At 51.6% G+C, this 15,066-nt stretch overlaps 1 protein-coding gene across 2 annotated transcripts; it reads left to right on the top strand.

Annotated features, from left to right (window-relative positions):
- The first annotated feature begins 403 nt into the window (after nt 1–403).
- LOC311524526 (oocyte-specific histone RNA stem-loop-binding protein 2-like) lies at nt 404–8,410 on the top strand. Of its 2 annotated transcripts, none has more exons than XM_084635689.1 (7): nt 404–471; nt 1,976–2,053; nt 5,838–5,936; nt 6,015–6,119; nt 6,442–6,604; nt 7,333–7,449; nt 7,830–8,410. In XM_084635689.1, the coding sequence occupies exons 1-7, from the start codon at nt 419–421 to the stop codon at nt 8,115–8,117; spliced, it is 903 nt and encodes a 300-aa protein (XP_084491815.1). In that variant the 5' UTR covers nt 404–418; the 3' UTR covers nt 8,118–8,410. The 2 variants fall into 2 exon arrangements, with proteins under 2 accessions (XP_084491815.1, XP_084491816.1); XM_084635690.1 differs by lacking the exon at nt 404–471 and adding an exon at nt 504–571.
- The last annotated feature ends 6,656 nt before the right edge of the window (nt 8,411–15,066 follow it).

Genomic DNA, 15,066 nt, shown 5'->3' with positions numbered 1-15,066 from the left:
GTCCCCCCAGCCGGCGGTGCCGCCCCGCGCCCGCCCCCGCGCCCCGCACCGGCCGCGCCGCGCCCCGCACCGCCCCGCGCCGCGCCGATCGCTGCTCCGGTCTCGCCCCAGTCCCCGGGTCCGCAGACTTGAATGAAAATAGAACAGGGGGAACTTAAACCTGCCGCCGGATCCCAGCCAATCACAGAGATTTTTGCCGACTGTAGCCAATCAGGGTGACCGGGGGACGGGACCAAACACACAGCCGCTCTCTGATTGGGTAATGTCCGCGCGACTCAAACGAAGTGAGAACCTATTGGGGGAGAGAATGGTGGACGGGACGTTTGCTCTTGATATTGGACGGATGGAAGGGGTTCCGCCCACATCTAGCGCTTATTGGCTCCGTGTAGCCAATCACCGCCCCGAGGGCACGTGATTCATGGGGGCGCGGTCTGTAATTATTAGTGCGGGGGAGTCCCCCCCGTTCGACAGGTAAAGCCTAGCCTGGTGACGTGTTACTGCGCACGCGCACGCCGGTGCTCATGCTGCCCGCGACCCGCGCGCTGGGTGGCCGGGAGCCGCTGGCCCGCAGGTGTCCCGGGGGTGACCTGGGCCGATCCCGCGCCCGGGCCCGCGCCGCCCTGTTCCCGCGCAGCCGCCCCCGGAGCCCGTCGCTCGCTCCGCGGGGAGCCGGGCGGCCCCGGGCGGCGGGGACAGCCCCGGGCCGGTGTCTGCCCCGGGGACTCCTCGGCGGGGCTGCGCTCGGTCGGAGACGGGTTTTCTCCAGCCGCTGACGGGCGGCGCCCCCCCCCATCCCCGGCTGCCCGCCCCGGCGCCCCCCGGCGGGACCCCCCCATCCCCGGCTGCCCGCCCCGGCGCCCCCCGGCGGGACCCCCCCATCCCCGGCGGGACCCCCCCCATGCCCGGCCCCGGCTGCCCGCCCCGGCGGGACCCCCCCATCCCCGGCTGCCCGCCCCGGCGCCCCCCGGCGGGACCCCCCCATCCCCGGCGGGACCCCCCATCCCCGGCTGCCCGCCCCGGCGCCCCCCGGCGGGACCCCCCCATCCCCGGCGGGACCCCCCCATCCCCGGCGGGACCCCCCCATCCCCGGCGGGACCCCCCCATCCCCGGCTGCCCGCCCCGGCGGGACCCCCCCATCCCCGGCTGCCCGCCCCGGCTGCCCGCCCCGGCGGGACCCCCCCATCCCCGGCTGCCCGCCCCGGCGGGACCCCCCCATCCCCGGCTGCCCGCCCCGGCGGGACCCCCCCATCCCCGGCGGGACCCCCCGGCAGCCCGGCCCCGGCGCCCCCCCGGCAGCCCCGGCTGCCCGCCCCGGCGGGACCCCCCCATCCCCGGCGCCCCCCGGCGGGACCCCCCCATCCCCGGCTGCCCGCCCCGGCGGCCCCCCCCCCGCGGGCCCCGCGCTGTGCCGGAGTGCGGGCGGTGCACTCTGCGAACCTGGCAGACGCCCCCACTGCGCGCTGTGGAGCGGGGCCCGGCTCGCCGGCCGGTGCTGGTTCGTGGCGGGGGCTGCGAGGCGCTAAATGCCCGTGAACAGCGAACGCGCCTGAACCTCGGTGATCGAGGCGGCCCTGCTCCCTGTCGGTGGCTCCGGGGCTTCAGGCAGGGTCAAGAGGGGCAGGAACAGGGCCGGCCTGACGCCTTGTTTGCATTCCTGCCTGTTGGCGGTGCTCTTTAGCCCCCGTCTCGCTTGGCTGACGGCCCCCTTTAGGCTCCGGCAAACTAATTTGGAGGCGCTTGTCACCCGGAGCCCTTTGGCTGCTCCCCCTTGGGGTGGAACCCTTCTTGGAAGCTCCGTTTTTAGCTGGCGCAATTTAGGAAAGAGAATTCTGTCCCGTGCAGGCACTGGCTGCAGAAGTAGGTGTTTTCTGTGGGCCAAGGGTAGGATGGGTCCCTGAGCTAGCTGCTTTGTAGGGAAGGGTTGTAAGCTCTGTCTAGGGTGGAGAATTGATTTTCTTCCATAACTGGCATACAGTTCTCTGTTTCATGACCCTCTTGTTGTGGGATGTGAGGAGCCTGCCTCTGGAACAGCGTCTTTATGTGAGAGAGACAGGTGGGTGGAAACGCACATGATATGCAGAAGCTTTCTGTCTAGATTATACATAGTTAACAGACATTTGACTCTGGCCTTAGAGATAAAAAGCATATAATTAATGGGGCAAGGATCCCAAAGAGAAAAGGGAGCTGGTGGTGACAAATGTCTCTATTTAGGATTATTACTGTGGTTTCAAGGGAGAGCATGATGTTTAATGTAGTGAGCGCATGGGAGGAAGAATGAGCAATTTGTGCTGGAACACACCAAGAGTGAGTTGGATAGCCGGGGGCATAAGAACAGCCATATTGGGTCAGACCAAAGGTCCATCTAACCCAGTATCCTGTCTTCCGACAGCAGCCAATGCCAGGCACCCTAGAGGGAATGAACAGAACAGATAATCATTCATTCTTCATCCATCCTGTAGCCAATTCCCAGCTTCTGGCAGACAGAGGATCGGGACACCATCCTTCCCATCCTGTCTAATACCCATTGATGCACCTATCCTCCATAAACTTATCTAGTTCTTTTTTGAACCCTGTTATAGTCTTGGGCTTTATAACATCCTTTGGGAAGAAGTTCCGCAGGTTGACTGTGTGTTGTGTGAAAAAATACTTCCTTTTTTTTGTTTTTAAACCTGCTATCTCTTAATTTCATTTGGTGACCCTTACTCCTTATGTTATGACAAAGAGTAAATAATACTTCCTTATTTACTTTCTCCACACCAGTCGTGATTTTATAGACCTCGATCACATCCCTCCTTCATCATCTCTTTTCCAAGCTGAATAGTCCCAGTTTTATTAATCTCTTGTCATGTGGACCACTCCATCCCCCTAATCATTTTTGTTGCCCTTCTCTGTACTTTTCCTAATTCCAATATATCTTTTTGAGATGGGGCGACCACATCTGCACGCAATATACAAGATGTAGGGGTACCATGGATTTATATAGAGGCAGTATGATCTTTTCTGTCTTACCATCTATTCCTTTCTTAATGATTTCCAGCATTCTGTTTGCTTTTTTGACTGCTGCTGCACATTGAGTGGATGTTTTCAGAGAACTATCCACTATCACTCCAACATCTTTCTTGAGTGGTAACAGCCAATTTAGACCACAGCATTTTATATGTATAATTGGGATTATGTTTTTCAATGTCCATTACTTTGCATTTATCAACACTGAATTTCATCTGCTATTTTGTTGCCCAGTCACCCATTTTTGTGAGTTCCCTTTGTAACTCTTCACCACTATTTACCCCTCTCCATTCTGAAAACTGACCATTTATCCTACCCTTTGTTTCCTATCTTTTAACCAGGTTTCAGAGGGGTAGCTATGTTAGTCTGTATCAGTTAAAACAACGAGGAGTCCTTGTGGCACTTTGGAGACTAACAAATTTATTTGGGCATAAGCTTTTGTGGGCTATAACCCACTTCATCAGATGCATGGAGTGGAAAATACAGTAAACATGTATAAATAAATTCAATCAAGGTGGATGTGGCCCATTCCCAGCAGTTGACAAGAAGGGGTGAATATCAACAGAGAGGAAATGATTAATAATACCTTTTAAATATTATTTAATTTATAATTAATTTCCCCTCTGTTGATATTCACCCCTTCTTGTCAACTGTTGGGAATGGGCCACATCCACCGTAATTGAATTGGCCTCGTTAGCACTGACCCCCCACTTGGTAAGGCAACTTTCATCTTTTCATGCGCTGTATATTTATACCTGCTTATTGTATTTTCCACTCCATCTTGATCATCCAGTTGGCCTACTGGGTGTTTAGCAGGCTTCCTGCTTCTGATGTGTTCAAAATTTTTTTTGCTATTACTTTTGAGTCTTTGGCTAGCTGTTATTCAAATACTTTTTTGGCCTTCCTAATTATATTTTTACACTTCATTTGCTAGAGTTTATGTTCCTTTCTATTTTCCTCACTAGGATTTAAGTTCCACTTTTTAAAGGATGGCTTTTTGCCTCTCACTGCTTCTTTTGCTTTGTTTAGCCACAGTGGCACTTTTTTGGTTCTCTTACTTTGTTTTTTAATTTGGGATACACATTTAAGTTGAGCCTCTATTATGGTGTCTCTAAAAAGTTTCCATGCAGCTTGCAGGGATTTCACTTTTGGCGCTGTACCTTTTAATTTCTGTTTAACTAACCTCCTCATTTTCGTGTAGTCCTCCTTTTCTGAAATTAAATGCTACGGTGTTGGGCTGCTATGGTGTTTTCCCGCCAGAGGGATGTTAAATTTAATTATATTATGCTCACTATTACCAAGCAGTCCAGCTATAGTCACCTCTTGGACCAGATCCTGTGCTCCACTTAGGAGTAAATCAAGAATTGCTTCTCCTTGTGGGTTCCAGGACTAGCTGCTCCAAGAAGCGGTCATTTACGGTGTCAAGAAACTTTATCTCTGCATCCCGTCCTGAAGTAACATGTATCCAGTCAATGTGGGGATAGTTGAAATGCCCCATTATTATTGAGTTTTTTATTTTAATAGCCTCTCTAATCTCCCTGAGCATTTCAGTCACTATCATCATCCTGGTCAGGTGGTTGGTAATATATCCCTACTGCTATTTTCTTCTTATCAGAGCATGGAATTACTACCCATAGAGATTCTGTGGTACAGTTTGGTTCATTTAAGATTTTTACTTCATTGATTCTATGCTCTCTTTCGCATATAGTGCCATTCCCTCACCAGCACGACCTGGTTCGCTGACTCGGATACCCCTCTTCTCCCAGTCTCCTTCCTTGCCCAGAATTCCCATTGTTGCTCTGTGGAAAGTGGCACTACATATCCCAGTAGAAATGTTGCTGTTGCAGAGTGGAACTCTTGGGTTTAATCTCCCAGTGGCCTTGTAGACACTCAGCAGTCCTGAGAGAGTATGTGAAGCTATGGTAAGATGTGGGGCTATAGATTTAGTTATGTCACATTGCTTAGTTGTCCTATATTTTTAATCTGACAGTTAAGATGTCATCCTATTAACTAAGCACTGACCCTTCTTGACCCTGTATAAAACATAAAGTCCTCCACACGAAGAAGCTTAGTCTAAAAGATAAACAGAAAATAAGATCGGAAGAAGGTGTTACATTCAAGCATTTTCCTGAGTCACCATTTTCTCTTTTGTAGATGAGGCTGAAGGGATCCCTGCTGATGGCAATGGGTATTTGGGGATGGGATGACACCCCTTGACTTGTTCTTATGTCCTTGGCCTGATAGGAGGAGTGTATAGATCAGCCGCTGATACTTGTTACAGTATAGAAACCTGCCAGTTAATGAAGGTTTAGCTTAATTGGCAGTTGGCTATTTGACTTTTCTAAAGATATATACATCTGCATTTTTGTGTTGTAGATATATATTTGTATCTATTTGACTGTTTTCCTTCCCCCTCCTTTGTAAACTCTGGGGCAAGGACTGTCTCTCTGTGTCTGTATAACATGCAGCACAATGGGGCTCTGATTCTGAATGGGGGACTGAGAGTACCACTGCAATACACACAATCTTAGAATATGACTGGCTGCCTTGATCATGCATCCTGGGCTTCCATCAACGGACCCCAGAGCTGGCCTGGAGTAATCCTGTTGCCCTCTCAGGAGAGGGCTGACAGGTCTTAATGCTTCAGTTCTGAGTTTCAAAGGAATAAACTGTCCCAGAAGCTGAGCTGGATCCTCTGTACCTTTATGATAACTGGGCAATGCAGCTTTAGTTCTGCTTCCCAGGACCAAACAGTCTGGATGCAGTGGGTCACACCTGGCTGTGACACAAGCAAGTTTATCGTGCAACGAACTTTCTTTTCCTTGGGACAGGCCCTTGTCATCAAAGCCCTTCTCCCCTGAAGTTAAGACTGTCAGCGTGGGAATTGGCACAAGGCCAGGCCTAGCAAGAGGAGCCAGCTCAGGACTGAGGTGTGTTGGATGCTGACCATGTGCCTTGTCCAGGGCTGACTTCTGTGTGTCTAGTACTAAACTTTTTCTCTTCACCAGATCTGACACTGAGACAGACGATACCATCCTGCAGAGGAGACAGAAGCAGATAGACTATGGGAAGAATACTGTTGGCTACCAGCACTTCCGACAACAGGTCCCCAAGTGAGGTGGTCCCTGGCTTTCACCTCCACTTCCCATATAAGCCTGCTGGTTCAGATTCCCCCACCAACTGAAGAGATACTTGAAACTGATGTAAAGTGACTTCCTTCCTTTTGATCCTGCCTAAAGGCAACTTCCTGTCCCTGCCTCCTTCCAAAAGTCCCAGAAACTTGGCATATTCAGGAGCCTTTGGAGCATGCTTCCTACATCCTATTGGGGACCTATTAGTGTTTGCTCCTGCTGGGTTAGGGTGGTCTTGATGCTGGGGTGAGGAATGTTTAACGGAAGCACCTGGTCACTGATAAATGTTATGCTTCATTCCCAGGGCCGCTCGGCAGCCAGGGATTCACCCCCAAACTCCAAATAAGTACAAGAAATATAGCCGCCGGTCCTGGGACATGCAAGTCAAGCTGTGGAGACGGGCATTGCATGCCTGGGACCCGCCCACCCAGCATCCTCTCCTGTGTGGACAAGGACTTCCAAGGAAAGTGTCTTCCAGTTGCCCGTGGCTCCTCTAGAGTCTTGTAGGGGAGAAACTCTTCTGGGAGGAGGAAGTGGCAGAAGCCTAGCAACATGAAATGTGGAGGATCCCCCAAATCAGTGGGTGTCCTTCCCAGCGCTTCCTAGGATCTCTCTGGATATAGTGGCCATTACACTGAGCTGCCCTAGGCAGCAGGTAGCTGGAGTGAATGGTATGTTAACATGCCTGGGAGCCTGTGAAGCTTGATACTCTGACACGGAGAGGTAGTTATCAGGCGCCTTATACCATAGAAGGGAGGGATTGATGCAAGCAAATCCTACCAGGTGCTCAAATGTCCCAGTGGTGAATATAGTATAAATTCCCCAGTGTTCTGGAAAATGCTTCTCTGTGTTGTATGTGATGTGTGCCTGCGTTGCCCTCTTCCCCAGCTGCATGGTGGGCATTGGGGAGAAAAGCCCAGGGGACTGGGACTCCAATTGCTGGGTTTGATGAGAGAGCAAGGACTAGGTCCAGTATCTCCTATCTCTTCCACCAGTGCTCCCTGGAGAGGAGTCATGCATACCCCTCCCAGTCTGGACACAAGGGGATGAAGGGCCTGATGATTTCTCCTAGGTTTGAACCATGGAGTGGGATGACAGCACTCGTTCATGTGATGACTGGTGCACCCAGTTACCTGCTGCTCCTTTTCACTGACTGGGTCAGTGTGATTTAAATTGCTGTTTGTTTGCAAGGCAGGAGATGGTGACTCTCTCAGGAATGATGGAGACAAACTCTTTGTGCGACTTCTCAGAAGACTGGCCTGGTGCCCTGAGGCCTCTTGAAAACCTGCCAGGAGAATTACTAGGCGGACAGGTATTTGGGCTTTGATTGGGCTTGCTTTCTCCTGTTCCTGCTGGTGACAGGGACTTAGGGCAGCAGTAGGGAATGCTATTTAATGGTTCATTGCGAGCACAGGAGTATGTGGCACAGGGTGATCACCAGCTTGTCAGGAGGGGGTATTGTCTGTGAGGTGCAGTCTGGAAGTCTTGTGCCTTCCTCTGGACCCACTCTGATGCAGAAAGTATTGTTGGTCATTGTCCTGGGGAAGGGGAGAATAGCGGGGAAAGGATCCTCAGGGCTCAGCGTCCTCTCCAGGGGGACACTGTCATGCTTTGGATTGCGGGTGTATGCATCTCACGTCAGGTTTGTTTTCTTTCCTTCCTATTTCTTTGTCTTCTGCCCTGTTTTCACAGTTGGCTGGCCTGTCATTTCCTGGCTGCTCATCTCCATGGCTGCCCCAGATCCACTCAAACTTGCTGCCCTTCCTAGGAAATGTGCACACCTGCCCATACTGCTCCTGGATGGAGCTAAAAGGAGAGTCCAGCGCATTTGTTGCCCCAAACACTGTCATTTCTGAGGTGTGGGAAGAGCTCAGGCATCAAGTTACATACAAGCCCAGCTGCAAGGATCTCCTGAGCTCATGGAGGACATTGAATTATCCAGAAGCTTGCCCCTGGGACAGAAAGGGGGCTTGGTGTTAATGTTCAGGCTTGGAGCTGAGCATCAGACCCCTTACACAATGCACAAACAGAGAGGTAGCTGCTGGGTTTGTATCTCTTCCCACAGCCCAACCTCCAACATTGTAGAGAGAACTTTCTGTCATCTCAGTACCTGTAACCCCAGGCATTGCAGTGAATGTCAGCACACATAGGACCAATTCTTTCTGCTTCCCTTCAGGAATCTGTTTGGTCTCCTGTGTTTAAGGGAAAGCTGTATAGAAGGGGTTGGAAAAATGGAAACTGAGGTCAATAAAATTTCCCCAAAGACTCTATAATAGCTGCTGGCTGGGTTCTTTTTCTGTCCGTAGGCCTCTGGGGCTCTGCTCACCACAGGCAGGTTCAGGGAGGCTTTGGCAATTCATGAGGACTCAAATAATGGGGAGTTGTGACCCTTCCCGCAGTGTGGGCACTCCACAAGCTAAGTAAGGATGTCCCTCTGCGCACTGAGTAGCGAGGAGGGGAAATTCTTGGCAGCTGTTTCAGGCCCAGCCCAGAGGAGAGGTTATGGGGGAGGGGAGACGACAAAAGGCACAAGGAAACCATGAGTCTTAAGGGAGGAAGTTTGCCTTGCCAAAGGGTTAATGCCTCCTTAGGGGTTGCTGCTGCCCTTCTTGCCATTGGTTGGAGGTGAAGATGATTAAATATTTACCATGAACAGGATCCTGGAGATCTGCACTAACCAACCCCTCCACAATTGAATATGATGAGCCAGTCGGGAGGCTCTGTCCAGGCCACGCTCTAGTAACCACCTAGCACTTTCCTTCAGCGGTGGGAAAGGACTCCGAGGCTTGGAAATCCAGGGCCAGTGGAATCTGGGCAAAGAGGGTGTGGCCTGTGCAGATCTGGGCTAGAGGGGAAACTTCACTCCCTTCTCGGGGTCCTGCTGTAAAGTCACATGCCCTGCCAGTGACCCCACCACGGGAACAGGTGATGTTTCCCGCGCATCCTGCCCTTACAACAGGTTTCTTTGGGGGCTGAGTACCCCCCTTCCTGGTGCTGGCTACAGTGTATTAAGGGGCCTCTCCTGCTGCCTCCCTCCCACCCCATGTTGGACGGGGGCAGCTGGCGGTGCTGCTGAAGGGGATCCGTTGAAAGGAGACTCTGCCCCCCTCGTGTTGTTACTACCTCTTCCCTGGGGGCGGGGGGAGGCTGGTTTTGTGTGAGGTTATGGGGGGGGGGTGACTTTAGGAGGGATCGAAGAGGGTTGGTGGGGGGGGCCGCTCGGACACCCCCCTTGACTACAATTCCTGTCGTCCTTTGCTGCACGGTACAGTCCGAAGGGGGAGGTGCTGGGGCTGAGCTGGGTGCGGGGGGAGCCCCGAGGTGGGGCCGCGCCAGATCCAAGTTGGTGACTCCGGCTTGGCCTCAGCGGGCGCATGGCGGGTGGGCCCGGCGCTGGCTTGGAGCGGAGCCACCCGGAGTGGTGGGTCCCGCCTGGCTCCCTCGGTCTGTGACGTGGGGCAACCTGTTTGGTCCCACAGCCCAGAAACAACTGGGGGCGGCGGGGCGCCTTGACTGCTGGGGCCCCTGCCTCCTCTGGGGCCCCAGCTCCACCTCCCTGCCCTCTCTGCTGGCAGTCCCCTGTCTCCTCCTCCCAAGCTAGCAGCCCCCGCGCCTCCCCAGCTAACAGCCTCCTGCCACTTTCAGACACAAGTATCAGCCTGCGCTGGGGCAGCAGGGGAAGGCTGGGACGATGTCCCCCTCATGCTGCTCTGGGTCAGTGCTGGGGGCAAGGGGGCCTGAGGCTGCTGGCACCTTCTGTGCTGGTCTAGTATTGCCATTGGAGGGGGGGGGGGATGACTGGGCTGGATGGGCTGCTGACGTTGGGGGACCTTGCTCTGCTTCAGTGTCTGTGTTTGATTTTCTCAGGCCCTGCGGGGAGACCTGCCCTCATCGCCAGGGTGCCTGGCACTGTAGCCTGTGAGCCTCTGTCCCTCTTTCTGCTCATGTGACCGGCTGTGGGATCAGTTGGCACTTGGTATGCTCGGAGCAGCTCAGGGGTGAGCACATCATTTCCCTGGGTTGAGGTTTGACTGGACCCAGCAGCGTCCTGGATGAAGGGGGGTGAGTTGACTTGAAAGGGTTTAGGATGAGAATGGAAGTTGCCGGCTCCCGGGACAGCTGATGCAGGTGGCAAAGGGATCAGAGCAGTTGGCTCCTTTTACTAGGAAGCAGCATAAAGGCCCATAGGGTTAGGTTGGCTGTTTAGTTTTGCTTTCAGCTTTGGAGATTTCTTTGCTCACAGCCTTGGTGTGCTTCCCGCTGTAGCTTGCGTTAGATTAGGCAGATCAATTCCCTCTTGCTGCTGGATGTTGTGTGTCGGAAAACCCTCTGGAAGCTAGGTGCTGTTGGCTTCCTCCTCTCACACACAGAGAGACTCCTTAAACCAAGTCAGCCTGCTCTGTGGTGGTGGTCACTAACTGAAGTTGCAAGGGGCGCTGCATCTGGCTTCTGGTAGTAAGTGAGGAGCTGCTGCCTGTTGCTGGCTTTGCCCCATGTGGATCCTGGAGTTTGCACCCTGATGAGATTAAATTGTATAAATCATTGGTTCTCAACCAGAGGCCCTGGGGGGCCATGAGCAGGTTTCAGGGTGTTCACCAAGCATGGCTGGCATCAGACTTTCTAGGGCCCAGGGCAGAAAGGCAAAGCCCTGCTGCATGGGATTGCAGCAGGAGCCCCCGAGCCTCACCACCATGGGCTGAAGTTGAAGCCTGAGCAACTTAGCTTTGTCGTGCCCCCGTGGCATGAGACCCAAAGCCATCACCCTAACGGCAGCCTTGGCTGCTTCTTTGAGTGCTGTCCCTGTGGGTGCTCCACTCCAGGTGATGGTGCGTCCCGGCACTGTTACCTGGAGTGGAACACCCACAGGGACACATCTCGAAGAACCTCAGTTACTGCAAGGTGAGTAACTTTCTCGTTTATATGCAGAAAACAGTTGTGGCACAGGTGGGCTGTGAAGTTTTATAGCAGGTTGGGAGGTGGGGGCCTCAGAAAGAGAGTGGCTGAGAACCCCTTGTAGAAATAACGCTTTTCTCTCTCTAATGGCACCCGCCAGAGGAGCTTAATGTGCTTTACTAATGTTAGTGGATTAAGTTTCCCTCAGGCATGTTTGGGGCAGTCTGGGGCAGAAAGAGCTGACACGCCTTGCCCAAGATAATACAGGGAGCCTGTGGCAGAACTGGGACTAGACCTCAGGGGCCCTAGGCTGTAGCTACAGCCATAGCACTGTGCAACCTGTCCATTAGTTATTTTCATTACTGAAAGGGCAGAATGTTTATTGGGTCCCAATAAGATTGCTAATTCCACCCACTACCCTAAGCTCGGGGTGGGGGTGGGGAGTTTGTTTACCAAAGTTGCTTCAGGGTTGGGGAAAGGAGATGATATTCCAACTGCTAAGGAGGGAGAATGGTTCATTTGGTTGGTGCAGAAACCAGAAGCTCGACCTGCAACTTGATTGGTCCTGGGATTACGGGAGGAAGATGAGGGCTAGCTATAGAGGCTGGGCTCATTAAGTGTGCCTGGGATGTGGGGGCTGAAGGAAAGAAGCCTTCATTGGATAGGGTGATGGAAGCAGCTAGAGCTCAGTGAGGCAAGCAAAAACTTTTGTCTGAGCCCCCCAAAAGTGATGAAACAGATCCTTATGGGATGGTGATGAGCTAGTGTATTCTGGGCCTGGGAAGGCTATGATTCTGGGTGAGGTGATTCTGTGGCTCAGATAAGTAACAGTAGCTTGTTTCAGGCTGTCTGGGGCTAGTTTCATTCAAGGAGACTTAGAGCACCAGTATTTGCTCTCTCGGCTCTAAGTAGCAAGCCTGGGGTGCGCAAGCAGGTTCTCTGACCTTGGGGCTGTGCCTGATGTTGCTAATGTGTCTGTTTGTGTTATAGGGTTGGTGGGGATGGAGTGAGAGGTGTCTAGCCAGGGATGAAGATCCTAATTCAGTAGGTACGGTAGCAGTATGATCGCCCTTGAACAAGACTGGACTTGTTGAAGGAGGAGGAAAGATAGCAGGAGGTAGGAGGTGGGGGCTCTAAGGTTGTGTTGGTGCCAGGCCTCCAGAAGTCATGATTGCAGAGCGACCGCAGAAACAGAGTCTGGAAGAGCTGAAATGCACATCCTTCAAGTCAGCCTGGAAAGACGTTTCTCTGCCTCAACCTTGCAGGGTTAGTCCACTTTGGAAATATCAAGATTATTTTTAGTTGTGGAAGGTGGGGTCCACATTCTGCATGTGTACTGAACCAAGGTCCCAGGGTGGTGTCAGTGGACGCTGTGCTGCAAGATTTGCCAGCTTTCAGGCTAGCTATAAAGTTGGAGCCTGTGTGACCTGTGGTCACTAAACAGCCCCAAGCATTTGTGGGCTTTACCTGAGCTAGGGCCACAGGTTATCACATTCTGCCCTCTAAATTCTCCATGCAGTTTTGGTAGGATACAGCATTCCAATTCACTTCAGCCCTAAACTCTTGTGCAGCGCTGCTTGTGCTCGTATTGAGACTATTGTCCCTGTCATTGAAGTGTCCTCATATCTGCTGTGTGGGCAGCAAGCCTTGGGAGGTGTTCATCTTTTTCTCTTTTGTAGAGGTCTTTGGGATCCCTTAGGATGAAAGGCAAGTTGTTATGAGAAAGTATCTTCCTCTGTATTAGCAGGAATGTTGTAAGCAACACAAAGTAATTCTTCCACTCTACTCTGCACTGATAAGGCCTCAGCTGGAGTATTGTGTCCTGTTCTGAGCACCACATTTCAGGAAAGATGTGGACAAATTGGAGAAAGTCCAGAGAAGAGCAATAAAAAATGATCAAAGGTCTAGAAAATATGACCTATGAGGGAAGATTGAAAAAAATTGGGTTTGTTTAGTCTGGAGAAGTGATGACTGAGGGAAGACGTGATAACAATCTTGAAGTATGTAAGAAAGGGCGTTTAAAAGAGGAGGGTGATAAATTGTCCTGTTCTCAGTAGTTAAGGAGAACAAGAGGCAATGGGCTTAAATTGCAGTAAGAGAGGTCTAGGTTAGACATTAGGAAAAACTTCCTAGCTGTAAGAGTGAATAGCACTAGAACAAATTATCTAGGGAGGTTGTGGAACCTCTGTAATTGGAGGCTTTTAAGAACAGGTTAGACAAACATCTGTCAGGAATGGTCTAGATCAGTGGGTCCCAAACTTTAACAACCTGTGAATCCCTTTCACTGAAATGTCAAGTCTCATGAATCCCCTCCTAAAAATGAACATTTCCAGGGATTTTCTCCTTTACCTGAGTATAAATTATAAAAGCAGTGATCTTGGAAATATAAAATTTCTTTTTGACATGCTTATTATATGCTATTATTATTTATAATTACAGTATTTTTATTACATTATGAAAACAGCAACACTCTTCCAAGATCTTTCGTAGCTTGTATCACTTTGAATAAGCCCATTTATAAGACAAGGCTCCTACGTTTCATCAAGGAGTATCAGATGTGAAATAGCATGAAGTGATTTAAGAAGCCAACTCAGAGTTCCTCCTACACAAGCATTCAGGTCTTGAGCAGTCCAGGCAAACAGCGCATGTTACAACAAAGCTTAAACTTGTTCTTCATAATAATTTTAAAAACAATACTAGCTGCCTATTTAATTTTAAAAACAGCAAAAAATATCCACCTCCCTTTCTATTTCTTATAAAGAGTCTTGAAGTTTAAATCTCCTCAGTGTGATAGATATGCTTGCTTTGGTCTGCTTAGCTCTTGGAAGTCCAGGGGCTCTGGGGTGCTGGCCCCATGCTGCCTGGGGTCCCTAGGGAAAGCTCTGTCCACCATTAGGGAATTTTTCCCCGAGAACCCCCTGTAACATTTTGCAAAACCCCAGGGGTTCACAAACCCCAGTTTAGGAACCATTGATCTAGATCAGTGTTTCTCAACAACCAGTCCGTGGACTGGCCCCAGGGGTCCTTGCAATCTCCCTGACACAGTTTAGGAAGGCAGCAAACTAATCCATGGTATCAAAAAGGTTGAGAAACACTGGTCTAGATAATGCTTAAGGACTGAACTAGATGGCCTGTTGAGGTCCCTTCCAGACCTACATTTCTATGATTTTCCATAGTTCAGCATGTTACAAACTTTTTTGTAATAAGCCTGTTTTTTGTCTCCTCTTCCAACCCCCAAAATATTAACCCAAACAAATTCATTATGCCTGAAATCTCACCTGTGGTCTTATGCTCAGAGAACTTTTTTTTGTTTGGGGGTGGGGAGAAATCTCTGCTACTTAACCCCACAGTTGCTCCTCTGGGATCATTGGCCTCTGTGCATAACTCTGGCGCCTGCTTTGGATCTCTGCTCCTGAAGGGTGAGGGGGATGTGGGCACGGGAGAAGAGAGGCGGAAGCACTGGAGTAGCTGCTTGAGCACTGGAGTAATGCATGAGTTGCTTGAGCATTGCAATGGCAGCATGTTGAAACTTACAAGTTGCTATTTGAGAGAGGCAAGGTAAGTGAGGGAATACCTTTTTATTGGACCAACTTCTGTTGGTGGAAGGTACAAGCTTTCGAGCTACACAGAGCTCTTCTTCCTGTCTGGGGAAAGAAGCAGAAGTTGTTGTTTGGAATTTCACTCTGCTATTTGGGACTAAGGAGGGCTTGAAATTCTTGACCCCTCTCTTCAGGGCCGGTGCAACCACCAGGCGAACTAGGCGGTTGCCTAGGGTGCCAAGTGGTTGGGGGCGGCAGTGGAGCGGAGGTAAGCTGGGACCGGGGGGAGGGCCGCCTGCAGCAAGTAACGGGGGCGGGGGGGACGGCGCACAGGGGAACCGCTCCCTGCCCCAGCTCATCTCTGCTCTGCCTCCTCCCCTGAGCACTGCCCTGCTCTGCTTCTCTCCCTCCCAGGCTTGTGCGACCAAACAGCTGATTGGCGCCGCAAGCCTGGGAGGCGGGAGAAGCGGTGGCATGCTTGGGGAGGAGGCAGAGCA

Source organism: Lepidochelys olivacea (assembly GCF_965140295.1).
Source record: "Lepidochelys olivacea isolate rLepOli2 genome assembly, chromosome: 8".
In the NCBI taxonomy this organism is placed as follows: domain Eukaryota; kingdom Metazoa; phylum Chordata; order Testudines; family Cheloniidae; genus Lepidochelys; species Lepidochelys olivacea.
This window is presented reverse-complemented; position numbering and strand designations above follow the sequence as displayed.